The 27,878-nt window shown below is 42.1% G+C and overlaps 3 protein-coding genes and 1 long non-coding RNA gene across 8 annotated transcripts; 2 read left to right on the top strand and 2 right to left on the bottom strand.

The window, feature by feature from the left end:
• The first annotated feature begins 244 nt into the window (after positions 1–244).
• ano8a (anoctamin 8a) lies at positions 245–15,560 on the top strand. Of its 3 annotated transcripts, XM_086129683.1 has the most exons (20): positions 250–3,154; positions 3,233–3,409; positions 4,676–4,786; positions 5,681–5,813; positions 5,975–6,113; positions 6,394–6,490; positions 6,594–6,710; positions 6,801–6,928; positions 7,596–7,757; positions 7,858–8,010; positions 8,276–8,402; positions 8,506–8,561; positions 8,638–8,712; positions 9,459–9,598; positions 9,665–9,956; positions 10,484–10,660; positions 11,226–11,417; positions 11,526–11,657; positions 12,440–12,550; positions 13,522–15,560. In XM_086129683.1, the coding sequence occupies exons 2-20, from the start codon at positions 3,250–3,252 to the stop codon at positions 14,146–14,148; spliced, it is 3,129 nt and encodes a 1,042-aa protein (XP_085985809.1). In that variant the 5' UTR covers positions 250–3,154; positions 3,233–3,249; the 3' UTR covers positions 14,149–15,560. The 3 variants fall into 3 exon arrangements, with proteins under 3 accessions (XP_085985810.1, XP_085985809.1, XP_085985808.1); XM_086129682.1 differs by having other exon boundaries at positions 9,459–9,956; XM_086129684.1 differs by lacking the exon at positions 12,440–12,550 and having other exon boundaries at positions 245–3,154; positions 9,459–9,956.
• A 66-nt stretch (positions 15,561–15,626) lies between these two features.
• On the bottom strand, positions 15,627–16,664 carry LOC147194721 (uncharacterized). The gene is made up of 4 exons (XR_015102888.1): positions 16,464–16,664; positions 16,147–16,198; positions 15,928–15,980; positions 15,627–15,828 (listed from the first exon to the last, which is right to left on the bottom strand). It is a non-coding gene; the product is annotated as an uncharacterized LOC147194721 (long non-coding RNA).
• Positions 16,665–17,711: 1,047 nt separating this feature from the next.
• On the bottom strand, positions 17,712–19,900 carry mrpl34 (mitochondrial ribosomal protein L34). 2 transcript variants are annotated; one of them, XM_086129514.1, is made up of 2 exons: positions 19,806–19,900; positions 17,712–18,248 (listed from the first exon to the last, which is right to left on the bottom strand). In XM_086129514.1, the coding sequence occupies exons 1-2, from the start codon at positions 19,898–19,900 to the stop codon at positions 17,942–17,944; spliced, it is 402 nt and encodes a 133-aa protein (XP_085985640.1). In that variant the 3' UTR covers positions 17,712–17,941. The 2 variants fall into 2 exon arrangements, with proteins under 2 accessions (XP_085985640.1, XP_085985641.1); XM_086129515.1 differs by lacking the exon at positions 19,806–19,900 and adding an exon at positions 18,944–19,615.
• Positions 19,901–20,020: 120 nt separating this feature from the next.
• LOC147194723 (protein ABHD8-like) lies at positions 20,021–27,577 on the top strand. Of its 2 annotated transcripts, XM_086129512.1 has the most exons (5): positions 20,021–20,274; positions 21,927–22,741; positions 23,456–23,626; positions 23,850–24,066; positions 24,660–27,577. In XM_086129512.1, exons 2-5 carry the CDS (start codon positions 21,936–21,938, stop codon positions 24,870–24,872), a joined length of 1,407 nt encoding a protein of 468 aa, XP_085985638.1. In that variant the 5' UTR covers positions 20,021–20,274; positions 21,927–21,935; the 3' UTR covers positions 24,873–27,577. The 2 variants fall into 2 exon arrangements, with proteins under 2 accessions (XP_085985638.1, XP_085985637.1); XM_086129511.1 differs by lacking the exon at positions 20,021–20,274 and having other exon boundaries at positions 21,571–22,741.
• Positions 27,578–27,878: the final 301 nt, after the last annotated feature.

Below are 27,878 nucleotides of genomic sequence, written 5' to 3' on the forward strand. Positions count from 1 at the left end.
GTCAGGAAAATACAACTCTATGATATTGTATGTTATAGAAACATGAAATAATAAACAGAGGTGTGCATCTCGTCATAAAAGCGATACATGTGTCGGTATATGGGGCGCGATAACGTTCAAGGACGGTTCATTTTAAAGTGGAACGATGTGATCCAGTTGGATCACGATTCGATTCCATTGCACAGCTCAGTTCTGGATGTTATGATGCAATTTTGTTTTGTATAACTAAACTTTATTTAATCAGGTAAGTCAGTTGAGAAAGTCTCATTTACATCGATGACCCGGGTAAGAGGCAGTTACATCAAAGTAATAAGCTCAAAAGAAGAAAACTAACATCATGTCAAATGCAAAACATCAAGCGATACACAATCAATGCAGTGATGATTGCTGAGAGTAAATTGATAAACAGCAAGTGTGGTGTTCTTTAACAATGATTTGTAAAGAATTTTTAAAAGCCGCAGGAGGGATGAAAGAATTGAGTTCGTACATTTTAAAGTGGAACAAGTCAATCAATCGAATCGATTAAAAGAGCAAAACCTGACGTGATCATCATTCCCTCAGTTTACTGTAAATCCTTTTTTTGCGACGCTTCAGTTTAGTGACGAATTGGTTTAGTGACGTGTACTGGGCTAAGGGGCGGAAATATTTCAAAAACGTTTCCGACTGGTCTCTGATTCTCTTTGAGGGGTCCTATTGTGTCGCAGCCTGGCCGAACCTTCTTCCAGGCCCTCCTGGTGCAGGAAAGGGAACAGTTGCTTATGATTGCAACGTCCTTCCTCACCTGGGGTTGTACAAATCTGACCTCTTTTGTCTCCGGTTGCTAATGTCCTCCGTTGCTGTGACTTATAATTGCATTTCCTATTTGCTTGCACTGTCTCTCGGTCCCATGGCCTAGCCTGGTAAAGCCATTGAGTCAGGAGGGGAAATACTGTATACTCTCTGTACCCTGAGCAGAGGGCTTCCTCTTGGTGTCAATCTCAGTGACCTTGACCTTTGGCGCTTTCTGCTGCAGAATTATAATGAGGAAAAGGCTCAGTCGTTTTCTGCTTTTAGACACTTTCCATCACATCCATCAAACCGCAGTCACGAACATGGCCTGGTGTAATATCAGCATAATGTATGATGTAATGTCTGCAACTTTTTATAGGCTTCAAAAGTAATGTTTTTGGGCTGATGTGTATTTAGGCCATAATGAAAAGAAACACAGATTTGAATTTATTCCGTGACCATGCTTGTAAATCAAAACAAATCATCTTTCCCCACTGAAATGAATGGAAATGATTTTAATCCATTACAGCCTTCTCCCCTGAAAGAAAAATATCACTCAATCGTGTTGTCTTCTAAAACATACACTAATGGCATCATTAAATAAAATGTAAATAATGAAATTAAAGACTTTGGGACACAATTTCTGTTTGGATTCAATGGACATTGTGTTTCTCCTTCTGGTGTGGCAACTTTGGGGCTGTATAATAACCTATCTACTCATTCAGACATTTGAATATAAATGGAGACGGTTACAGCTCCTCAGTAAGAGGCAGTAATATTAGTTGTTCTTTGCAGAGGATAAAGAATAAATAAATGTGAGTACTGTACTGTTATCGTCTCTCCACATGTGTTGCTTCATTGCTTGTTGCTGTTGACCGGGCCAGCCCAAAGAACAATGAAAAAAATGGCGGTGATTTATTGTGGCTGTCAAAGTTGCTGGTATAGTACTTTAAAACCTTGTGTTATTTATCCTTCACTTTCTGGGAAGCTTTCACCACAGGCGGGGGATGTGCGGAAGATTACTGAGCATCTGCTTGATAATGACACGTAATAGCGCAAAAGCCACAGCATGGGATTTGACTTCTAATAGTCACAGCAAGAGAGCTAATCATGTCGAGGATGTTTTCAGCCCCAACAGCAGTTAGGTCATGTGAAAAGAGTAATTTAATCCGCGAGACCATTTCCTGGTTGGTAATAGATTGTCTGGACCATTTCAACTCTCTTGTTCAATCCATTAGACTAGGTTGTAATATGATGTGGCGACTCAGGCCTTCCTGTGTGGAGTTGCATTCACTGAAGACTAATTGGCCATAGCTGTGAATGTGAGTTGGAATGGTGGTTTGTTTAAACATAATTCACTCTATCACTCTGTGATTGGCAGGCAACCAGCCTAGGGTGTAACCCGTCTGTCGCTCAAACTATGCTGGAATAGCCCCCAGTTCACTTTAATAAGCCCTAAAGACGACAATTTTAATGGCGTAAGAAAGGATTAATGGAACTACAGGACTGGATGTGAACTGAAAATGGTTGCAGTTCCTGTCCTCTCCATGTTGGCCTTCAGGCTTATTCTTTGGCGCTATCTAGTGTCCATTGTGACTTAAACTGGATATAGTGCACATGCGTCGTCGATTCAAACAAAAAACGAAACCATAAAAGTGCAATCCACACTGCGACAGCAACTTTATGAAAAAGTTTTTTTTGGGGGCGAACGGGACAATGACAAGAAGTAATTCACGAAGTAATAAGTGCTCGGTCAGATGAAACCAATGTTGAGCTATAATTTAGTATGATCTCGATACAATGGCTTTTGTTTTTTAATACATCAAAAGTGCTGATTTCCACTCAATATGAGTTTGAATGTGAATGGTTCGTTCTGAACCCAGTTACATCCAGTTCTAAGGGGATGTTCACACTTTTTGCATGATTAAAATAATTGATTCATGAATCCGAAAATATGTATGACAATAATGCAGACATTCGTTGTTGTTTTTAATTGGTAATGACTTTTCTTGTATTTATAATCTATTTAATATGTAATTTCAATTTGTCTAAAATGATCATTAGTCGACTGCAAATGATACATCGATGTTAAGCTGTTTCTGTCAGCGATTTGTGGTGACAGGCGGACCTAAAATATGCTCTTCCGCTAGATGGCAGATGGTGCAGTTGATCTGTTTATAAACGCCACGCTTATCACTAAAAATATACTCTGTGTGTATTCAGTGGGCTATTGAATTGTTGCAAGGCTTCAGTTTTGCTACAATGCTTTCGCATTATTTGTCTCCATGCAGGCGTGCAACGGTGGCGCCCCCCTCACCGTCATCAGCCAGTCACGATTGGGGCTCCTTCACGTGTCACTTCCATGATCATGATCACCCTCCTTCTCGTTCGTATCACAAAGCTTCCTACTTCGCATGCAATGGTCGTGCATTAAAAAGCAACACCCCGCCCCCCGCCCGCCTAGGATACATGTGAAGCAGCATGCACGCGACGGGCGGCGGAGCGGCTGACACCGATGCTGCAGACAACCAGCACTGTGCGGCGCAAAGGATGGAGAGGACGCCCGTGGGGGAACTGCAGCGTCGGAACGACGACCAGTACCAGCAGCAAGGGCAGTCTTCAGCCACGCACGGCGTGCTCGGTAAGTGTCCAAAACAGAAACCATCAAGATGGGGCCACGCGTGAGTCCAGCGGAGATTAGTCGGAAGCAGGGTGATGCTTCGGGAGGCCAAAATGAGAAAGCGGGTGGGTGGTTCGGTTAGCAATGTGATGCAGATGGTGGTACTGAATCTCTCCCAGTGGAGCTCGATGTGGTTTAATGAAATGGTGGTTGTCTAGAGTGCTATATGCTGCACGTTAACGCTTCAAACGGGCCCATGCCGACTCACTGAGGGTGGGGGTCCACAGGTGCAGCCAAGCAGAAAATGTAATAGAAATGGAAAGCCTTTCGTGACATCGGATGGTACAAGGAAATTGGGCGCAGCTCCAAGTTTCGGTTTATAATTTTGAAAGCTGTGTATTTGGTACCTGGGCCTTCACTTACCAGACTTTTCCTTTTTAATGCCACCAACTATCTTGTTTGCAATGAAAGAAAGCAGTGACACCATCATCAACCATATTCGAAATATGACAGCATTTGACTCAGCATGACCCAAATTATGATTTTAGTTATACTGTTTGGTGCTCTCTACCGTCTTTGTTACTGATTTGTTGCTTTACTGTTGTATATGTTAGTTGCTCCATGTACAGCACTTTGTGTGCAGCGATGGCTGTTTGAAAGTGCTCTATAAATACAGTTGAGTTGAATTGAGAATCAATATTTATCTTAAAATCTGGAGAGGAAAACTGTTAAAATGGATCATACTCACCAGAGATGCTGATTGTTAAATGTAGAGGGCTGCCGACAAAACTCATTTGGATGGCAGAGGCGCCTAACCTGAAATTTGGTAAATAATTCACACCACACGTTTTCGCCGTATTTCTGCTAAATGGGCTGAAGAGTGGAGCAGGAAGTTTGCCAGCAACACAAAAAATATTCAAGAATGGTCATTCATTCATTCATCTTCCAAACCGCTTCTCCTCGCTATCAATTAAACTATCATGCATATTTTTTCTCCATTTAAAAATAAATAAATAAATTATAATGTGTGTGGGGGGGGGAGCATATTATAATTTAATAAGCACATATGGACCAAGTACGAGAAGGCGCAAATGAAGCAGACTGCTCGCACTTTACTCGTTTGGCCTTATTGTACGTTCAGCATCGTCATTTCTTGCGAGAAGTCCGTCCTCTTGCCTGAGTTTGTTTAAAGCTGGACGACGACATGAAAGACTGTTTCAATGCTAAGGCTTGAAAATGGATTTAGTATAGACAATGCAACTTTACATCTTCCCATCTCCTCTCTAGATAAACTGTTTGGAAAGAGGCTCCTGCAGGCCAGACACTATATATTGTCGAGGAAGTCCTGGCTGAAGATGGTTCCTACGGAAAACTGTGACATCCTGATGACATTCCCAGGTACTGTCAAGCATCTTAGACCAGGTACATTTTGTTCTCTTAGAAAATCACACGGCACACCACCAAACCCAAAAAATAAATCAATAAAATGTGAAATTACACAACCAAGCAAGTCTTTTTGTGTGTTGCCTACTTTGACGGAAGCACGTCGCAGCCATTTTACTCAGACACCTTGGAACAGTTCTCCTTGAAAAGCAAACTGAGGAGAGAGTCTCAGCCACACAGTGACTGGATGTCCTTCTCTTGCAGTGTGGCGAGGTAGTTCCATTTATTCAACCTTGTCTACCACGTTAGCTCACAACCCTGCATAACACTCGACATCCAAGATGCTGCGTATTTTTGCACGGGTTCTCTCTGGCTATACTTTAGCTTCCTAAACACAGTCCTAAATCATGGATGGATATCAACTTAAGTAGAAGGCTCGAACCTCTTCATATGTGTGAATCGTGTTTGTAATTGTCACTACGTGTCAGCCCTGTGATCAGTCCAGAGTGTAGCCTGGCTCAAGCTTCCTTATGATCCTGAATAGGAAAAGTGTTGGAAAATGGATGGCTTCAACTCCTTTTATACGGACAACAACCTCGACTGGTCACCTGCGTTATTGTCAATACATCAATGGAATCAAGCCCGGATGAACAATATGGAAAGTCACCAATGTAAAGACAGCCTGTATATAGAAATTAACATGCAAACCTGCATGAAAGGTTTAAAAAAAAAAACAGTACCTTTCAGATGTACCACAAAGGTAAAAACAATGTTTGTTTTTTTTGTTAGTTTTTTACAGTTGGCTCATTCTGGCTGATACAAGCCCCACTAATGGATCAATGTCATATGATAAATGGTCTGTCTTATGATTTGCTCTCTCTCTCTCTCTCTCTCTCTCTCTCTCATTAGATTCAGTCGATGACCACACTCTGCTGTGGCTCCTGAATCAGATCCGTGTTGGAATCCCACAAGTCAGTATTCAAGTCCGACAGCATAAACATACGCAGGCTTATGCGTTCTTCATCACCACTATGTTTGAGAAGTAAGACTCTTACAAGAACACTACTGCGTTTGATGTTTGTCGGAAGTGCAAAATATATTAGTGGTAAATGATCATACTAAGTGAAGATCTCTAGTCCATTCTGGGTGCGGTGCTTTTTTTTTTTTTCCTCCGGTTTCACCCCGTTGCACTTTTCTCCTCAGTTTACTGCGGGGAGCGGAACAGATGAGCATGCACAAGGCTGTCAAGCCTCAGTTTGGCGGCGGGATGCGACGCTTCTCTTGTGAAGAGGACAACATCTATGAGAACGTAGAGAGCGAGCTCTGCTTCTTTACGTCGCAGGTTTGATATCACAAACGGTGGTGTGATTCTAGCATTGATAGCGTTGTCGTATTGTGTTGGGGGAACAGGATGTAATATTCACAAAAAATCTTGTTTGATAAAGGGAAAAATCACTTTTTTTTCTTTTTATGGCATTGTGCCATCATTTTAAAATGAGCGCACAATAATTATTTTGTTTTGATTGATTTGACGAAAATATGTTCTTTACCATATCTGCCAGGTGAAGTTTCTTTTGAAAAAGAAAGCCTTGAACCCGGTTGCCCTCATCCTTTATTTGTAGGAGCGTCAGAGCATCATCAAGTACTGGCTTGACAACCTGCGAGCCAAACAGGGAGAAGTTCTTCACAACATTCACTTTCTGGAGGGACAACCCATCAGTAAGCTTATTTTTGAACAAAGCTAACTTTTTTGGTTTTTGATCTTAGCTCCCCCACGTGCTTTAGATACGTACACGTGTTCCAATTTCGCTTTGTTGCCTAGTTCCAGAACTGGTGGCCCGTGGTGTGATCCATCAGATGTTTCCTCTCCACGAGCAGAGGATCCTTAATCAGCTGATGACGTCATGGGTCCAGGCTGTTTGTGAAAGGCAGCCTTTGGGTAGGTCGCTGGAAATGACCGGCGTCAATGTCGGTTGTTTGATACATAAGTATAATATTTGCCGCTGTATGTTTTCCTCCCCTGGTGCAGATGATATCTGCGACTACTTTGGAGTGAAGATCAGCATGTACTTTGCCTGGCTCGGTTTCTACACCAACTCTATGCTTTACCCTGCAGTCATTGGCTTTCTCCTGTGGATACTTGCAGAAGCTGATCAGGTACCTTAAAGAATTTCATGTAGCATGTGGTTGGCACAGCAACCTGACAGAAAGAAGGCTTGGTTCGGAATGCATGTTTGGGACGTCAAGTCCGGGCATGGTCCTTTTCTGTGTGGAAGTTGGCTTGTTGTCCCTGGACTTGCGTGGCTTTTCTCCAGATTCTACGACTTCCCCCAATAGTCTAAAAAAAGGAGGTAAAAATGTGTAAAAAGCTGGGAATAATGTGGGGTAGGCTGCACTATTGTACGGTTTAAAGTTTACATTCCTTGTGTTAAATTAATCTTGATGAGCTATCCACTGTAGTAACCGCTGTCCCTGAAAGGGTTAAAAAATGTAAATTCCTTGTTTTGATTTTTCGACTGCAATCATAATTTGGTTATTTTCAAGAATGTATGCTCATGTGTAATATGTTTCCTGTGTATCTGAATGTTCTTATTTTATATAACCGTCAATGCAGGCTTTTTCATTCAAGTCTGTCAAGACTGTAGTTACGGTACAAGTGAGGCAAAAATGTGCATTTGCCCGCAGGCGACAACCCATCTAATCCCAGACATTCAGAGAGCCCAGTTTGAGAAACATTGTAATAAGGGCGTAGAGAAAATGACTCCATGAATTTCCAAAAGTCATTCAAGGACAGTATGGGTGCATTTGTCTTTGTTTTGTTTAGACCAGTCAGGATATATGCTGTGTGGTGTTTGCACTCTTCAATGTTGTGTGGGCGACCTTGTTTTTGGAACGCTGGAAGAGACGAGAAGCCGAGCTGGCCTACAGGTGGGGCACCCTTGACACCCCTGCAGAGTCCTTGGAGGAGCCCAGACCACAGTTCAGGGTAAGCATCACTGTTAAATCCAGTAGACTGCACCGCATATTCTTGGAAAGGAAATTTGGGGGTGTTTGGAATTCTTTTGTCCTTGTTCTTCTACCCGCAGGGTGTAAAACGTTGTAGTCCCATAACAGGCTGTGAAGAATTCTACTACCCTCCATGGAAGAGGGCTATGTTCAGATGGCTGGTCAGCCTCCCCATCTGCCTCCTCTGCCTCTGTTTTGTCTTCCTCATCATGCTGCTCTGTCTGGAACTGCAGGTTTGAACCACAAAACACACGAGAAAGCTGGTGTGTATTTGGAGAGTTGCTTTCGACGGGGGGATAGACATTCAAATATCCTGTACAATTCGTGTTCCAAGCTTTCAAAGAACAGCGGGCATTCCATATGCAAATAAAAATGGATAGCGTAGCACCTATTAACTCATTCACTCCCAAAGACGTTTTTAAACGTCTTTTCAGACATGGTCCAGAATTGGATGGTACTGAATGAGTTAAGTATGTATCATGCTAACTGACTTTCCAGGAAGTGGTTATGGAGATTCAGGAGCTACCTAGCATCACAAGATTTATTCCCAAGATTCTGCTGGCTATCACTGTAACCATATGTGATGAGGTTTATAAGAAGATTGCCTATTGGCTCAATGACATGGGTAAGCATCAGTAATGGAGTGCCATTCTTTTTTTTTTACATGGAAATACAGTATTGACACATCATTTATCTTAATGACTCCATCATTCTGGTTGTTTTTCCAGAAAATTATCGACTTCAGAGTGCCTACGACAATAATCTCATCATCAAGATGGTTTTTGTAAGTCACCCCCGGATTCACATTTAGCTAGAACGTGAGATTCATTTAAGGGTGACTGACTTCTGTTGTTGTACAGTTTGAATTCATCAATTCTTACCTAAGTCTTTTCTACATTGGATTCTACCTCAAGGATATGGAACGACTAAAGGAGGTGAGACAAGAATGCTATCATGCTGAATGTGTGTGTATGTATGTGTGTGTATGTATGTGTGTGTGTGTGTGTGTTAAAACAATGAAACCAAGATAAAACGTTTCAAAACGTAAACTTTTTCCACCAATAATGTGACCTATAACCTGTACAACGATGCCGATTTTTTTTCTTTTTTTATCGAGGGAGAAAGTAAAAATAAACAAAAAAAATAAACAGCTGCCACATTTTTAAAATATCTCTGATGAACACCAAATAAATTTCAGATGTTCTCGTCGCCAATATCTTTTTTTTTTTTTTTTTTTTACTTTCTAGCAGGAGCCCTTAAGGTTATGCGCGAACGCCGCATAACGCCGAACTGCCATTCCAAACCGTTCATAATTCCCTCCGCCTTGTCTAAGCCCCCCGCCCCCGTTCCAGCTGAAGAAAAAAACGCAAATCATGATGCTGCCACCAGCATGTTACACTGTGGGTATCGTGTTCTTTTGGTGTTGCAAATTGGTTAGAGGTCACATTAATGGTCGAAAAGAATTTTCAAATGACAAATGACAAAAACCTGGCATTTGAACTTGGGTGTGGAGACTTTTTATATCCACTATACATAACATTGCATACCAAGAACAAAACTATAAAATTGAAAACAATAATAAAACAGTGACTGTGCAATCTACGAATGAGCTTTCATTCAGTCATGCCATGTTCGTGTTATTTTCCCCATAAGATAGAACATGTTTCACGTTTCTTCACAGATGCTTGCAACACTACTGATTTTCCGTCAGTTCCTCCAGAACATTAAAGAGGTCCTCCAGCCTTACCTTTATGAACAAAACAAGCTGGGGGTGTTCACCCCCAAGGTCCTGTGGGAGCTTCTACAAGCCATCATGCTCAAGTATGGCCGCCTGGCTCTGGGAAAGGCCCAAGCGTCAATGACAGCGTACTCTTTCCTGGGCCCCAGAGGACTCCCAGCCAGCGACAGCACCGGCGTGGACAGTCAGCCAAAGACCAGGGGCGATTTGAAAGCTGGATTCAGGCTGACGGAAGAAGAGTGGGATATGAATGACAGCGCCCTGAAGCAACGGAAAGTCAGCTTCACAGAGAAGGTCGACTACCAGGACGTCACAGCAGAAGCGCAGACGGCGGATGACACTTTCCCTGAGGACAGCCCCACGCTGGTGGAGAACGGAATGGATCCGTCCAGTATTTTTGACAGTTGTGACGACGACAGCGATCTGGAATTGCTGTCTCAGGTGAGCTGACTGTATGCCATCTTTTCATTTCCGGTTTCCAAACCCTGCTCTTTAGTATTTCCATTTGAGGGTTTATAATGAGTGTAATAAGATTAAATAAAATGTCTAATTATTTGTGGGGTTTAGGGACCAAGCCCTGCCAGAAACTTTGAGTAATGACGCCCTCCATTTAAATGTTTATAATGGCCTATATTAATGGTTTAACTATAATCCCAAAACACTTACATATAATTTCAAAATGAGTTGGTGTTTACTTTATGAAAATGACACTAAGCTTGTTTCAAATATTTTTATGAAGGCTTCCTCCAAGAGAACCTGAATGTTATCAAAACCACCTTTATTGGTCAAGTCCCTTAAAACACACAAGGAATTTCTATTTGGTGTCAGTCTTGTACTTTGGCCAAAAGACACGATAACAAAATATAAATTTAGACCATAAATTCACCATGAACAGAGATTTATGAAAAGGGAAAGTATTTATGTCTGCAGTAATACTGATCATCAATGCAAATGATTTGCATTGACAGGACACGAAAGAGAACACCACCGTGTCCTCTTCAAGAGAATCAAACGGTCTCCGTCAGAGAAGAAAAAACATCGATGAGACCAAAGAGGACAAGAAGTCCTGGATTGATCCGCCAGAAGAACCCCAAACTGTCACTCTCGCGCAAGCTGAGATCGAAAGCTGTATGCAGACGTATGAGGTAGGTTGCCGAGAAATACTGTATCCACCACTCACAAAAAATTGTCATGTGGCTTTCCGGTGAATTTTTCTGGTTCAGTTAGAATTAACATTTAAACAGTCCTCTTCTTAATTCAAGTTTATTGATACTAGTACAATTGTCAAAGAGTAGGGAGAAAGCATCCCGTTTCCAGGAGACTTCCGGGTTGAGTGAACGCCGGCGCGTTTTGGCTGCCGCTGCTCAACCCGTATTGTTTAGTGTTTTTTGTTATTGTAAAGTGTCCTTGGGTGTCTTGAAAGGCGCTTATAAATAAAATGTATTATTATTAGTAAAACAGGCCAAAATACAGATTTCCTTCATTTTTCTCTTCATTATGCTGTTCGTGTTGTGCAAAAAGCACTGAAACACTGAACAGTTGGACGTGCATTCAAAAGTTTAGAGGTCAAATTCATTTGACCTGATAAGGTCATTTCAGGTTCATGCTAAAAGTTCACCCAAAGCCACGAGGCGGAACTCAGTTCTAACTGTCATTTCCGTTCACTGCATCAATCACCGAAGTGCTGAACCAAACTGTTATGTAATGCAGGATACTCTTCAGGACTACCAGGAGATGTTCATTCAATTTGGCTACGTGGTGCTCTTCTCCTCTGCCTTTCCTCTGGCCGCCATGTGCGCGCTCATCAACAATATCATCGAGATCCGCAGTGATGCCCTCAAGCTCTGCACGGGCCTGCAGAGGCCCTTTGGCCAAAGGGTGGAGAACATTGGACAATGGCAGGTCAGTGCGCTTGGCCAAAAAGCCTTCAGGCAGCGCTTACTCTACATTTTGGGGTCTATGATTGCCTGTGGGGGGGGAAAAAGTCAGTATTTCTCTCTGAATCCCTAGACTGCAATGGAGGCCATGGGCTTGATAGCCATTATTGTTAACTGTTACCTGATTGGTCAGTGTGGTCAGCTGCAGCGTCTTTTCCCCTGGTTGAGTCCTGAGATGACCGTCGTCTCCATTGTTTTGTTGGAGGTAAGCAATGTCGTCCTGCGAGGTGCAGTCTATAATAATAATAATAATAATAACAAATTGGTTTGTATAGTGCCCTTAAGGGACCAAAGGATGCTTAACAATAACTCATGGGGGAGTTTATAGTACTGTTCAAATATTTTTTATTTAGGCTTTGGTAAACAAATGGTGATGAGTTGTTTTTTTTTAATGTTCAGAAATGCCATCTCACAGATTTTAGTATTTGTGAGTAGTTAATATATTGTAGTCTGTCTGGGACTACATGCATCTGGCTTCGGTCTCAAAACACTCTGTGAAGCAACACTCTTTGAATTAAAACTTTCATTGATTATTTTTCTGTGTCCATAGAATAGAATAATGGTTGTGTGTCTAAATGTGTCCTGCGATTGGCTGCCGACCACTTTTGGATGCGTGCCGCCTCTCGCCCGCCGTCAGCTGGGATGGGCTCCAGCATACCCCCGACCCGAATGTGGAGAAGCATTATAGAATGTGAATGAATGCAGACGATACTTTTATCATCACATCACAAAATTCCTACTCTGCATTTCCCTCTCCCTAAAAAGCTGTAAAATCAAGGAATGTGTGTTTTATTATATGAAATACCTAAATACTCTATATGCATGGTTTTCTGTTTGGTGCTGTGTGTTTATAACCCGTAGTACACACAAAGCCTCACAGAAGTTGTTTTTGGGGTTTTTTTTGCTACATAAAGAATAGGATGAAAATATGACATATGGACCTTGTGATGTGTTGAACGTGTCCCTCTGTGGTCTCATGGTTTACAGCACTTTGCCATCCTCCTAAAGTACATCATCCATGTTGCCATCCCTGATATCCCCGGTTGGGTAGCAGAAGAGATGGCCAAGCTAGAATACCGACGAAGGGAAGCTTTCAAGGTATAGTTGGGATATAACTTGAAAGACCTTCGACCTTAGCAAGGCTTGCTTCTGACGTGAAATGTGATGCCATAATTGTGTCATCATTTTTTGTTTTTGTCATAGTATTTTGTAGCTTCACGTTGAGAGCGATCCAACTGGCATGGCAACACATATACAGGCTGAAGTCTGATTGGACAGAGAAAATCTCACATTTACAAACACATCGTGGGAACACTGCAGCCAAGAGAAACACTACAAAATGAAGCTAAATTAATACAATTTATCCATCCATCCATTTTCCGATCCGCTTATCCTCACAAGGGTCGCGGGGGGTGCTGGAGCCTATCCCAGCCGTCTTCGGGCAGTAGGTGGGGGACACCCTGAACCGGTGGCCAGCCAATCGCAGGGCACACACACATATGAACAACCATCCACACTCACACTCACACCTAGAGACAATTTAGAGTATTCAATCAGCCTGCCATGCATGTTTTTGGAATGTGGGAGGAAACCAGAGTACCCGCAGAAAAGCCACGCAGGCCCGGGGAGAACATGCGAACTCCATACAGGGAAGCCGTACCTCTGCACTGTGAGGTCGATGCGATAACCACTGGCCCACCGGGCCGCTAATACAATTTAATGGTTCGAATATTTAGAATGTAGGTTGTAAATTCTCCGGGTACTACGGTTTCCTCCCACATTCCAAAAACATGCATGGCAGGTTGATGGAATACTCTTGAATTGTCCCTAGCATGAATGGTTGTTCGTCTTTGCATGCCCCGTGATTGGCTGGCAACCAGTTCAGGGTGTACCCCGCCTACTTCCCAGACAGCTGAGATAGGCTCCAGCAGGCCCGCGACACTCGTGAGGATAAGCGGATTAGAAAATGGATGGATGAATAGGTTGTAAATATGTAGATCAGCGTGTCCAGGAGCCGATTCAAACCATATAATAGAACTGAGCCTCTTCACTTATCACCTCCCATTCAGAGGCATGAACTGCAGGCGCAGCAACATTTCCAACAACAGCTCAGACGTCGCCGCGAGGAAGAGGAACTTCAGCGTCAGGCGGAGGCGCGTCAGGAGAACGAGTGCCACAAGTCGGACGCCCATCACCAGCATCACCATGAGAAAGCGGTGGGCGGCAAGCCCAAAAGACCCAGCTCACTGCTCGGGAACAACAACGTGATGAAGCTGAAGCAGATCATCCCCCTTCAGGGTAAGTTCTCCTCCAGTAGCTCCCGCTCCCCGGCTCAGTCACCCACTGGGGGCGAAGCGAAGCTTCCAGGATTCCTCAAGTTTTTAAAGTCGACAGAGGTGAAAAAAGAACCCGCTACAGCTGCGGGATCACCCGGATCGACGGGGAGCTCTTCGGCCACCGGTGGCGGCCAGGAACGAAATCAGTCGCCCAACAGGACATTCAGTCCGGGTAAGCTGTTCAGTTTCAGCAAGTCGGAGGGAACCGTGGTGTATGCTAACGGGATGCAGCCTCCCAGCCAGGCGGACAGTTATCATGCCAACAGGGCTGAGCTCAACTCAACTCATGAGGAATTACCGTCAAATGAGTCTGATAAAGGAGAGGTTGACTTAGAAAGCTCAGGCTCAAAGAATTCATAAACATTCCAGTGTAAAAAACAAAACAATAAATGAAATGCATTATTTGCAATGTCAGTGATTACGTTAAATCCTAAAACAGACACTTGCACAGTAGTGGCACATGTAAAGTCTGGCCTATGGAAAGCCGTTGACTCGAAAGCTGTAAAGTTCATTTACAGTGAATCCATGCGTATTCACAGTTGGGCATTCACAAATATTTTGAGTGTACAAATATTTTGAGTGTGAATGTGTATTGGTGTGATGCCAACTTTTGGCAACTTTAGGCTTAAGATTATATTTAAGTGCGGGGAGGATCTTCATTTAGTCAGGTCGTAGTCTTGCTAAGTTTAAAAAAAAGATCTTTGCCGGCAGCTTTTGGGGGGATTTTGTTCCAAGCTTTGCAGAATTGTTTTATCTCAGTAACACTGGAAGGTATTAGAGCATAAGCTGCCCATTTAAAGTCATGCTACACCACCTCAATTGATTTTAAGTCCCAACTTTGACTTGGCAACTCCAAAACCTGAAGAAGTGGACTGGCTTGTTTTTTTTTTCCGGGTAGTTGCTCTGTCTCACCCCCCTGGAGTGCTTGAGCAACAGGGCACAAACTTTCCCTGCAGGATTTTCTTGTAGACAGCAGACCATTTTCTTCCATTAACTCATTCACTCCCAAAGACGTTTTTAAACATCTTTTCAGACTTGGTCCAGAATTGGCTGGTACTGAATGAGTTAATCACAACATATCGTCCAGGTCCTGAAGTCGTAAAGCACCAGACCATCATCCTGTCACCACCTCGTTTGGTTGATGTTCGTTTTATCAAATGCTGTTATTTTTATGCCGGTTATAACACACGTAGCATACTCTCTTACTACTGTGTTGAATTGTCGTACCAAGTGAGGACAAAGAACATTCTAGTACATGGATCTTAAACGCTCAAACGGCTTTTCATACTGGCTGAACACATGTGAGGTTAACAGATAAATGCACCTTACTTTGCACAAAGCATCCAAATATATACAAGTTCTTACAGCTTCCATGTAAATACATGTGCTGTACAGTGAATGTGATTCTTTGAATGAATCTTTTTCTTTCGAGATATAACTGTTGCATGACTCAAGTCACATTCCAGGTTTGATTCTCCTTTTCAAGCCTGCATTGAATGCATACTGCGCATGAGTCACCTGTTCATGATGTGTTCTTTAGCACTTTAAAAAAAAAAGCCAACGTATTCTTCTGCAATAGCTCACATTCTAGTCACTGTGACCATGAAAAGTCTTATATTTTTCTCAAATTTGATTTGATTTCTTTTTTTTTATGAATTATTTTGTTACATGGATTCGTGAATGTATTCCTGATGCAAATGAATACCACTTGAATCAAGTCAAAGGCATATGCGTTTACACGTAATAAACATTACAGATAAAAAAATAAAAAACAAACATGGGTTGATTAGTGAGTTTGGATATGTGCTGATCAAGAAGTATAAAACTCGGAAGCCCTCTATGATTATGATTTATTTTGATACGGTGGAAATAGATGGACACTATAAAATGAAAAGTAATTTTCTGCAGAGTGGGACTGAAAAATCCTCATTCCTCTCTCTGTCGTGGTAATGTTCCAAGGAAGCCCCGAGTCCGCGCCTTCCGCGCGTCCCTGCAGTTAATTATCTTCCCGCTGTTCAACGAGTGCTGCAATGTTAACATCTGGAAAGAAAATCGTAATAAGCCACATTTAAATAAAAAATATTCAACTGAATGATAGTGCAGCCATTCAGTGATTCTATCTGGTCATGATGGACTTACCTTGCAAATTTCACAAAATTGTGAGCGGGTGTAAATACTGTCTTGGATAATGACTAAAGACAATCAAAAAGAAAAAATTGTGTGAGAAATGGACAAAAGGCACAAGTAAGTGTTGTACATACAGTTTGACAATAAAGTTGTACTTGATACTTGATAAGTTTTGTCACAGAACTTAACCTCACAAGACAGTGAAGTTTGATCCCAGTCAAATGCACTCACTTTGCTTTGATGGATAATCCTGGGTTGGAATATAGACGGAAAACTGACGATCCTACAAAACAAAACAAAAAAACACTTCAGTAATTACATTGGAGCAAAAATTACATTGCTCTACAAATTGTTGGGCACAAACGACTTCAAAAGATCCACAACTTTTGAACTCAAAAATACAACATAATATCGTTCACGAAATAGGATATGGTACAATGAATTAGCCAAACCCAATTGACGTTTTTGTTCAGTAGTGTGCCGTGAGATTTTTCTCATACAGCTCAATAAAGGTTGGGAAACATTGACCCAAGAGCTAATTTACTTACAGAGTCTGCCTGAAACTTGCCGAAGTTGTTTTTGTCAAAGACGGGAAGCTCCTTCAAGAAATCCATCTGGAAGCGTGACTCTTAGATCAAACGAGTTGATATAGTCGTTAAAAATTAACAATACAGTCGTCAGTGCCCAGTATGTGTATATGTTGTAGCTGCTTACAAATGCTTAGGAAAGGTAACATTAATGTCTTTGGTGTGAACGTAACGTGCAAGAATAGTGGCAAGTTGAAAGAGTCGTCAAAAACGTCATCTTGACTAATTTAGATGGAAGGTTTCATTCATTTTATCAAAGGGAGCGGGGGGGGGGGTGTTTCAAAAGGCAAAAGTCGCCACACAACGCATGTTTTCATCCTAAAACTCGTTAGCTTAATAAGTAGGAACACAAAGAATACGATGGTCTTGCATTGAAATTTAATTGACAAAAATACACACCGATATAAAGTAATTGCTTGAGGACAACACGGTCATTTGGATTAGTCCGCCTTTTTTTCTTTTTCTAACTTTAATAACAAGACAACTGATAGTCTGACGAAGGCTTGAAAATACTTTTGGACTACTGTTTTTCACATCATTCAACATATTTTACGTGGAACCTTCATTGTTATTTTCAATTTGACGAAGATGTTTATTTAAATCTCGCGAGATCATCGAGGGAACGCCATCGGTTTCGGTGTGGAGACAGGAAAAACAGCCACGCGAAAATTACACCATCAACAAATGTTGACAACAATTTTTTTAATTCAGAGATCCAAGAAAACATTTGAGAATTATTTTCATTTCAGATATTTTTTTCTCTCTAGCACATCAGGTTTTCATTAAAAACAATATGAAACACATCCAGTTATTTCATACCTACAAATTGCAACACAGAGTAAAATCTATTTTGTGCAAGTTTTTATAGATGCAAATATCTCAAAAAGGAAAAAAAGTAGAATTTTTTTCAGTAGGCAAGACAAAATAATTAAACATAAGATTGATGTGAACTCTCAATTGTTTACAACTTTAATTGACTTAATGTTATGTTGAAATAACAGATTTTGTCATTTTTGTCAAATTTGTTCATATGTGTGGTAGCTTAGTCGACCAGAATTTCCATTGTAAACACTAGTCTAAACTTCTAAACCTTAGACGTGATAATGCAGCTTGCATTATCACGTCTGCATCGCAGTGACGTCCTCAGTTTGAATGTCGGCTCCAGGGTTCCCGTGTCGTGTTGGAAGAAATAACTGAATTGCCACAAAGTGATTGAGAGTAATTTAATAAATCATTCATTCATACTTGGTGAAAGAAACAATTTACAGTATTTCTCAAGGCAACTGCCACTCGTTTTCTGAAGGCCAGTTTCAATGCCCCCCACCCATCACTGATGGAATGACCAAGCCAAACAATACACAAGTTCTGAAGGGCTTGCTAACACCTCCAGAATTTCAGAACAAGAAAGTCTCCGAAGTCCTGCTCTCCAACACCGACGTTCAGTGCGAGAGCGATTTGCGTCCCTTCAACATTCGCCGCAGGATCACTTCAATTCCACCTTGTGTGCTCAGCCTCTTGATCCAACCGTGGGTCCTCTTGCGTTTCAGATTTTTGGGCTGATACTCGGTTCCTCTTTTCTTTGTCCGCACCTGCTGGCATTGCCACGGAAGCTGCCGGAAGATTCCAGCGCCCTCAGCTTGGGAAGAAAGTGGTCCGCTTGCAGACATCTGCTGATCTGCAGCAGCTCTGGGGATAAGCCAGTTGCTGAACAATCGGAGGTGAGACTTCCCATTTACTGCTGGCACGCTAGGGGAGGTAAAAGAAGAAAATACAGCAATATTAAGATTCTTCATCATCAACACAATTTTATCATTTTCTTGTGGAATAAATAAGTGGCAGTACATTCGTCAACGGCACATTTTAATCAGAGATGGCTTTGTGTGTTTGTAAATGTATTTTTTTAGGCTGATTTCCACAACGTCTTTACATTTTTTCAAGAACATCAGGTTTTTGAGTTATTTTTGATATACAGTATTTTGGTTTTGATTTTAAAATCCATTTTACCAAAATTATAATTCCATATATTAATAGCAAGATTTTTTTAAGTTGTTTACATTGGTTTCAATAGGCCGAAGTGGTCATGTTGGAGACAGGGGGGGGGGGCATCTTTTTTAATACAGTGAGTACAGTATATAATCAATATACAGTATTTTAAGATTGAGAAATATGCACAATCTGAACAAGATACTTAGCAAATCTCGGAAGACTGTTCCAAAAAAGGAAAACAAGGTGGCCATAAATGTCCACCAGTGTCGAACTGCACTGCTGTAAATCTTAATGTTTTATGAAAAATTGGTCACCTTACTTCCAGAAAGCATTTTGCCCAAACATCGATTCCACAACGTCAAATAGCAAGGCTGCGAGAATCAAACTACGCTTCCTCGTCAAGGTAATAGATCGACATGCTCCATTTACAGGAATGAAATGGGGTGTTTTATTACCTGTTTAAATTGGTTATTCCGCGCAAACGCGAAAAATATGTGAGTATAACATTCATTTTGATAAATTAGCAAGATTGCAGAGGCATGTGAACGTTGAATGTCACGGCTCTTCTTCTACATACGAGGTGTGGTTTGCAGACGTGAGTATTCAATGGTAAAATGGCGCCGCCTGCAGCTCCGGAGATGCTACGGCATAAACAACATCTGATCAGCAACCAGCCAATTGTGTGTGCAGTACTGTATATACCGTGTTAACATTACCGTAGTAAACATTACATTGCTTAATGCGTTATTTGATTTGTTCCTACTAAGTTCCTTCGTGCCAGGTTATCAAAAAGGATATTGCTCACAGAAGAAATGTGTTTTTAATTTTGCGGTTAAGTGCGTTTAAAATTATGTAATAAAGACAGGATTTGAATCAGTACCCCCATTTTACCACAATATGTATTACACACATATCACATTTCGATGTAAATACTGAATATGAGCACATGTTATACTTTTGCCAGCTCTTAATGATTTGAATTAGTGGCGATCGTTACACTTTTACTAGATAGTTTCTTTTTACACAAGTGTCTATACTAATCCCATAAATTCACACATTGGGTACTTCTGCCATCTCTGAGCAAAGTACAGGCATGTGAAAAATATACTTAATAACAGCAACGAAGTATTTACATCCCATCACTGGAGTTGACGCATCGTAGGAAGACCAACGAAGCCGACACTTCCCAATCTAAAGGTCATTGAAGTGCAGCAGATTTAAAAAAAAAATACAGACACACGAGATACACGTTTCAAATCAACCAAGCGTTCATATGTAGAATGAGCAACCCGCAAGTCTCATGGCGGCTTTGCTTACTCCTCCAAGTCGTTTTCCGTGACTTGCAGCCAAGCGGAAGAAAAGTTGCCCTGCTTTTGCCAAGCCTTAGCAACAAGAACAAATCGCCCTCCCATTGGACCAGCTGAGCATTTGACTCGATCTTATTGGTTCTTTTTGCTGCCTGTCAGGAAGGAAGCCGGCCTTGCGTAGAGAGGTGCAATTGAGCTGGGTGGTACTTCTGCCTTGGTGCGCAGTGACTGATGCTGAGAAAGGGGAGGGGAAAAAAACATTGCCATTTTTATTATTATTATTTTTATTTCGTGATGAGCATTTTACCACAATTCAAATTGTACATTTTTATGCATGCACGATCTTTTTAGATCATTTTAGAGGCTTCTCAGAATGCTGATGGGGATTTGACTGTTTTGCAGCATCAAATGCATGATTTTGTCGGCTCTCGGCGGGCATCTGGTTGACTTCCAAGAACCTTCATCAATCTGAGCAGTAGGTAAGAACATAGCATATGAAATATATTCTAACCTGCAGTATTATATGGTGTTGTCTACTATGCAATAAGTCATTTGCAACAATAAACAGTATATGCACCCGCTCTGTAGTGACGCAAAAAAAAAAAGCTATGAATCAATCATTTAAAAAAATAATCCGTCCTGCACGCTGTGATGTGGAATTTGTCCTTTTAGTCTTTATCGTGTAAAGTGCAGTCATGAAATAAACTCAATTCAATGCGTTGATTGTATGCGGTTAAGAGACGCGGCGCCGTTGTTGTTGAGTCATCACAGATATGCAGGTTTAGCAGGATTGTTGCAAGATTATTGGCATGAGGATAAAGTAAATTAACGTTACGCATAACTGAAAATGCGAACATTTCTGCCAAACTGCGCCAGGCTGCAACATATGTGTCCATCCACGTTGTAGGGATAATTAAAAAAAAAAGAAAAAAAGAAGCACACGGTGTACCAACAGACAGACGAATCAACCTAAATATTCTGCAGTGCAGACAGGACATCTTTCAGTCTGTTTGGAGGGTTGATGAGTGGGATTTGTCGAGAGTAGGTCAGCAGGGTAGTTGCATTGAAACGGCATTTTGATGCCTGCGAGGTACATTTTTTGAGGTGATATAATATTAGACATTGCAGCCATATACACACACACACATACACGCATAGCCTTTCATAAGTGTGAGATGGTCTCGAATGTTGGACATTCCCTTGTCTTTTCCACACTCTTTCCTCCTGGCTTGCTCTGACTTGGTGAATGAGCGTAGTGACACTCGTTGGTATGGAAAAACGATTGCAGCAAAATAAGTTAAACATCAAAATACCAGGTGAATTTGATGTGTTTTATTTGTTTTTATGTTTTGTATGCTATTGGATAGATATGAATTGTGAACCACTCCAGATGTGTACAGTAGCACAGTTGCACGCTGTTATATTGCGGTTTTGTTTCGTATTGATGGTTACTGTAATTTTGATGTTATTGTGGTGGTACAAGAGGTACATTCATTCAGGTAAGACCCCACTGAAGGTTTTATGTACTAAATGTCCTTCATGCTTTCTTAATTGGTTTCAAGTAGAGTATCTATTCAATTCATCATGAGTATACAAAATGAAATGCGAATTTAATCACATTTTGTGTCTGATGCAGAAGTTCGTTTCAATTCGAAGGGTCCCCTTCGAATTGTCCTTTACTCAATTGGTTACCTGGAAACGAAAGACGACTCTTCTCACTGTTTCCTAGAGACAAAGAGCATGCTTATGTAATACATGAAAGCAATGTCTTACTTGCTTGTGTATCTGCGCATATCAAGTTCCATCCAGTAAGATTTTTGTCTCTCCTCATGAGCAAAAAGAAACTCTGGGAAGTTTTAACTTATTGTGTTATCATGCGTGTCCATTGAATGGCATTTCCAATCCATTGCTGTCGGCTAAAATTATAAGGTACAACGTGTGTTTCGTTTTTGAAGGCATGACTGCGACACTTGATCACATTTTGGATAGACAGTCCTCCATTTATTATCTTAATATCACAATGCACCATGCACCGTATGCTGTCCCAACAGTCCACGGATGGATTTTTCCTGTCTTTGTTTCTGTTCTATATTTTTCAAGAAAAATCATGTGCAGTTTGTTATTTATGCAGGAAGTCACCATGCTGACCACTATCACAGAAGGAATACTTTGCTGCCTAACTGGAAAGGCCGCTCGTCTAGTTTTGCCATTGGAGTCCACGGTGCCCTCCGATGGTTTTGAGTTTGTGGAGGTGAAACCCGGACGAGTCCTGCGAGTGCGTCACATTGTCCCCGAGCGTCAGCCTGTCGAAAGCGACGATCACATCGCGGCCCAGGAGCAGAAAGACGCTGATCACGACGTGCCTACAAATGACACCGACACGGGCAGCGGTGTCCACTGCAAGAGGAAGATCACGGTTTATCGCAACGGCCAGCTGGTGATTGAGAATCTTGGCGATGTTTTGCACTCTGAGATTCTTCAGTGTCAGGATGGCGATCTGGAGCCGTGCAGTACCGTCGAGGTGGAGCTGGCTGACTACAAAGAATTGGCCTCTTCTCCGGATCCCAACCCCGTGCCCCCTCCTGTTCTTCCGCCTCCTGGTGAGCAAAAGCCCGCCCCGCCTCCTCGCCGCCGACGCCGGAAGCCCAAGCGCACCGTGCTGATCGACTCCAAGAGGGTGATCTCAAGCTGCAAGGGGACGCACTCGGACGTGGCGCTGTTCTTTGTTCACGGTGTCGGAGGCTCGTTGGACATATGGAGCAGCCAACTGGACTTCTTCTCGAGGCTGGGCTATGAGGTCATCGCGCCGGACCTGGCGGGGCACGGAGCCAGCACGGCCCCGCAGATTGCAGCGGCGTACACTTTTTACGCCCTGGCGGAGGACCTGCGCGCCATCTTCAAGAGATACGCTCGTAAACGCAACATTCTAATTGGCCACTCTTATGGGTGAGTACTTACATGATTTTAGTGAAGCCTGAAATATGTGAAAATCCATGCTACACTGTGTAGAGCAGTGGTTGTCAAACTTTTTACAAGTCCCGCCATCTAGTAATACTTGGCTCTCCAAGTACCACTGCCATAACCAACATTATAATACAGCTGTATAGTTGGCCTAGGTGCTCACACACAGTGTAACCGAAACACTCTTGGATGTCCTCAAATACTTCCTGAATGCTGAACTCTTAAATATACTGAAATCCTCAATCAATGGAAGTCCAGTTAAAATGAATCTCTGATGTCTGTAGCCATCAATGGCAAAGAATGAGTTAACTCATTCACTCATTCAATCTTTGACGTCTATAGCCGCCATTGGCAGCGAAGGAGCTAAAAGTTAGCTAAATACTTTTAGATTTATGAAAATCTCCCCAAAGGTTACGCAAATACTATTAAAATTTACTAAATAATTGCTGGATTTCACCTAGATAATCCCAATTTTTCTAAATACTCATAAAATCTACAAAAATCCATAAAAACTTCAGAAATACACTTAAAACCTCCTAAATACTCCCTAAGTTACCTTGGAAAAGTTTGAAAACTGATCTTAACAGTTCCATAAAATAAAGCCTTGCAAAAGGTGTCTGACCCCCTAAAAGTGATTGCTTAGCTTCATTTCAAACCAGGTCATTTTAGTCGCTAACATTTTGACGCTACGTTTTACAGAGTGTCGTTCTGCACATTCCTGGCCCACGAATATCCTGACCTGGTCCACAAAGTGGTTATGATCAACGGAGGTGGTCCCACCGCCTTGGAGCCCAGCCTCTGTTCCATCTTCCAACTGCCGTCGTGCGTCCTCCATTGTCTCTCCCCATGCTTGGCCTGGAGTTTCCTCAAGTAAGTTCGCCGGCACCAAAATTAGACAAGAAACAAAGTGGGGACGTGAAAGAAATATATTTTCCTTTTTTATCTTTGACACATAAAGTATCACTTCTGAAGTTTACATTGAATAGCATATTCCGGTCACGTATATCCAATACTTGGTGCAAACGCTGCATTCATATTTGCCTGGTCACCAAGACAAATTTTGATTCTTTTATTTTCTTTTCTCAAAATCCAGAGCTGGATTTGCCCATCAGGGTGCCAAAGAGAAGCAGCTGTTGAAGCAGGGCAACGCCTTCAACGTGTCTCCATTCGTACTGCGCGCCATGATGAGCGGCCAATACTGGCCTGAGGGCGATGAGGTCTACCATGCTGAGCTCACAGTACCCATCCTTCTGGTTCACGGCATGTGTGACAAGTTTGTACCCATGGATGAAGACCAACGCATGGCAGAGGTAAATTGCGTCCGCATACCGGGTGAACCTCAAATACACCTTAATCTTTACAGGTTTTTATAATTTGAGCTCATGCATCTAATTAGGATGTGCGTGGTCCTATGTGGCCCTCCCTCATGAGCACCGATGAAAAATTGCGGGGCCCCTCTAGCATTTAAATTCCCCATCCATGACTTAATTGGTGGTCCAGTGGTTAGCGCGTTGACCACCCAGTGCAGAGGTACCTGGTTCGATCCCAGCTCCGGTCTCCTTGTGTGGAGCTTGCGTGTTCTCCCCGGGCCTGTGTAGGTTTTCTCTGGGTACTCCAGTTTCCTCCCACATTCCAAAAACATGCATGACAGGCTGATTGAACACTCAAAATTGTCCCTAGGTGAGGGCGTGAGCATGGATGGGTGTTCATATGTGTGTGTGCCCTGCGATTGGCTGGCAACCGGTTCAGGGTGTCCCCCGCCTACTGCCTGAAGACAGCTGGGATAGGCTCCAGACCCCCCCACCCGACCCCCGCGACCCTCGTGAGGATAAAGCAGATCAGGAAATGAATGAATGAATGAATGACTTAATTCTTGACATTTATCTTGCTCGCCTTTTTTTAGATCCTCCTATTTGCTTTCCTAAAAGTCATCGAGGAAGGAAGTCACATGGTGATGATGGAGTGTCCCGACACTGTCAACACCCTCCTTCACGAGTTCTTTCTATGGGAGCCCGACATGTCCAAAAAAGTCTGCAGCAAGACAGACGGCGAGAAGTGCGTCGCATTCAGTGACGCTCTCCACACGCTGAGAATCAGCAAGACCGCAGACAAATAACCGACAAGGATTCGGGGGCGGGGGGTTCTTGTCAAGGAATTAGGCAGACGGCCCTTTTTGTGGCTGTTGTCAAGATGTTCTTCAGGCTGCTTCTGGGCTGAGAGCTGTTACATAAAAAGGCCACGTCTCAAGGATGAGGGCGGCCGCTGGTGCTCGAAGATAAAGCTGGAATACTGGCACACAGCCAAGCCAGAGAACAATGGATGGGCATAAAAGATGAGAGGAACTGATGCAAATACAAAGTCGTGCGTTTTCATTTCATCCTATTTTTATGCGCAGAACTGGAGGTCATGAAAGGGTGTGTGTTGTTTCTCGGAAAACAACGACAACGCGGGAAATGTGTGGATTTCCTTGCCTGCGTCTTTTATATTGTGTAAAACGCTGCAGATGCGAAGATTTACACGTTCAAAATTGGTCCAAGTGGAAATCCTGGATGGACGGTTGTGGGACGCGATAGAAATTATGCAAAGTTTCCTGATAGTACGGACATACTCAGACATGCTGTATATTCGATCTCATATACTGCACATTGTATTCTATTTTTGACGAAGGTTCAAAGAGCTGTTGCTGTTTAAATTGGTCTCATTTCCACAGATTGTCCACAAATCGCTGTCGGATGGAAACCTTTGTCTAAATTTGGTTAGATTCATATTTTTGCAGAAATGGATACTATTGGTCAGCCCCACATGGGTCTGCTATTTTTACAAGTTAACTAAAGTGTTCAAAAACAGGCGCGCTCTCTTGAACAAAAGAAAGATGCAGGAAAAATGATGGTTTTACGAGGATTCCGCCCGGCAACCAAAAGACTGTGTGTCTATATGTTATCGACCACATAGTTGCATGAATATATAGAACATGCTATATATAAAGAATATAAGCAAATGAATTTCTTCAGTATTTTATATTATACAATATCCAAAGGAAAGTGTTGAGGCGCGCTGCATTTGTGCGTCTTACCCTGTGCATTTTGCTGTCTCTCTCTGTATCTGCAATGAGATAAAATGTTGTTAAATTCACTCCATTTTTTTTCGTCAAGTGGTTGCACGAAAAAAAATCATTTGGATCCCGATATTTTTTTTTTTTTTTTTTACGGAGACGATACAACTACTTAAATTAAATGAATTTAGCACCCCAATATTTTTTCAGTTTATACAGCGATGCCTTGAGAGCCGAGTGACCTGACTTAAGAGTGTTTCAAGATACAAGCCGCCTTTTGGACGATTTGTGGTGGCGCTGAACTTAATTCATTTAGCATCAAGTATCAATTTGGCAGATAGTAAACAATTCGTCAAAAAAGAGACCTCGTGCCACTTATTGCCACTCCCTGTTGAATTCTACTGTCAAACTAAACGTAAAACAAAGAGGATTACACTTAGTGCATTTAACAATCACATAAACCTGATAGCTTAATGCTAAAACATAATGGGAAATGCCATAAATGCATCTAAGTGGCGGGTATATAACACTTTGCATCATGGATACTTAAACTCAAATGCTGCATGCACACATTTAAACAGGCAACAACAATGACATACTGTATATAACAATAGTCACGGGCACACATTCTTTATCCTCTGCAAAACACGACTCATGCAACTGGCATTTACAGAAGGAATGAAACTGTTATTCCTTTGTGTCTGCGCGACTGTATTTCATTGCCCCTGGCGGCTGAACCGCACCTGCAGAAAGAGTTGTGATGATTTAGCAAAGCGGCAGAAACTGTCATTCTTGAAATTTGACTACATAATGTGATTATAATTTGCTCTTATAAAGTAAAATGTTATACATTGCTATTTTCCCTCATGAAAAAACACGTTACAAAGATGACTCGAGATTCGAGCATGGTCACGGACCAAATGAAATTCGTCTCTCAAGGCATCACTGTACTTCGGAATTTCATTCTGAAATTCCACAAGCTGCTCTCGTCTAACACAATCATTTGCAATCGTAACTACTCGTGTCTTTTCGCGGACTCATGCAAACTCCCGTCCGCCCGCTTGATGGCGAGAAGAAAGAATGAGCTCAGCCTTTCGCTCACTCCGAGACATTCATTTATGAGTGTTGACTTGTCTCATAGTGGGACAGTAAAGTACAAGTTAAAGCACAGTCCCTTTTATGATCTCTGTTGACAGTGGGTTATCACGGATGGCGAAATGGTGGTTTTGAAACTGGTTGTACAGTGCTTCAAATCAAATAGGAGTCAAGCAAAACAAATTAGGCTTCTTTCGGAAAGAGGGATTCGCACAATGCCGGTCTGTTATACAGTACGGTGCATTTGGACGTACAGTGGATGCTACAAGAATAGTTTTATGCAACTCCAGCAAAGTGGAAATGAGAGGAAGTGAAATAGACCCGACCTCCCCCGCCCCCTCCAAACCAACAATGCTACTGATGTAATGTTGTGTGCAAAAAGGCTATTATGATGTTAAGGGTGATTAAAACCATATGGACTACAGGTTGCACATGTACTTCCTCCCCTGCTACATGCGTGCATACTCATTGTCAATGATTCAGTGTGCTATATCTTCTTGTGATTAACAAAATGTGCTCATGTTATTATTGCATTTATTCATGGGGATCATAAGATATGCACTGCTTGAATTTGGATGCATATGACAACATATGCTGTAGTCAGTTCACACTGTTGGAGTCACGCTGTATGAATGTGCCTTTTATGGCATGAAATAAAACCGATGTTCACAGTCTTGGGGTGTCTCTGTGACTTTTCTTTTGGGAAGTAGTGACTCATTAACAGACAGACAGAAAGATAGATAGCCCGAAGAATATGTAGAGTGAATAGATGCTACAGCTTCTTGTTGCTTTCAAGCTTAGCTTGTAGCAGACGTGTGCACATTGCAGCATGACGTCTTTGATCCACCGGTGAAAAGGACACTTTGATTCGCTCCTCTTTCATCTATAACTGCTTCAGACAACAAAGTGTATGCAGGAAAGTGGTTAAGATTGCACGATTGTCTGTGTCTAATGTGTTGTCTTGTATTATTTTGT

Source organism: Hippocampus guttulatus, chromosome 14, assembly GCF_054856545.1.
Source record: "Hippocampus guttulatus isolate MCC_2025c chromosome 14, RoL_Hgut_1.0, whole genome shotgun sequence".
NCBI lineage: Eukaryota > Metazoa > Chordata > Actinopteri > Syngnathiformes > Syngnathidae > Hippocampus > Hippocampus guttulatus.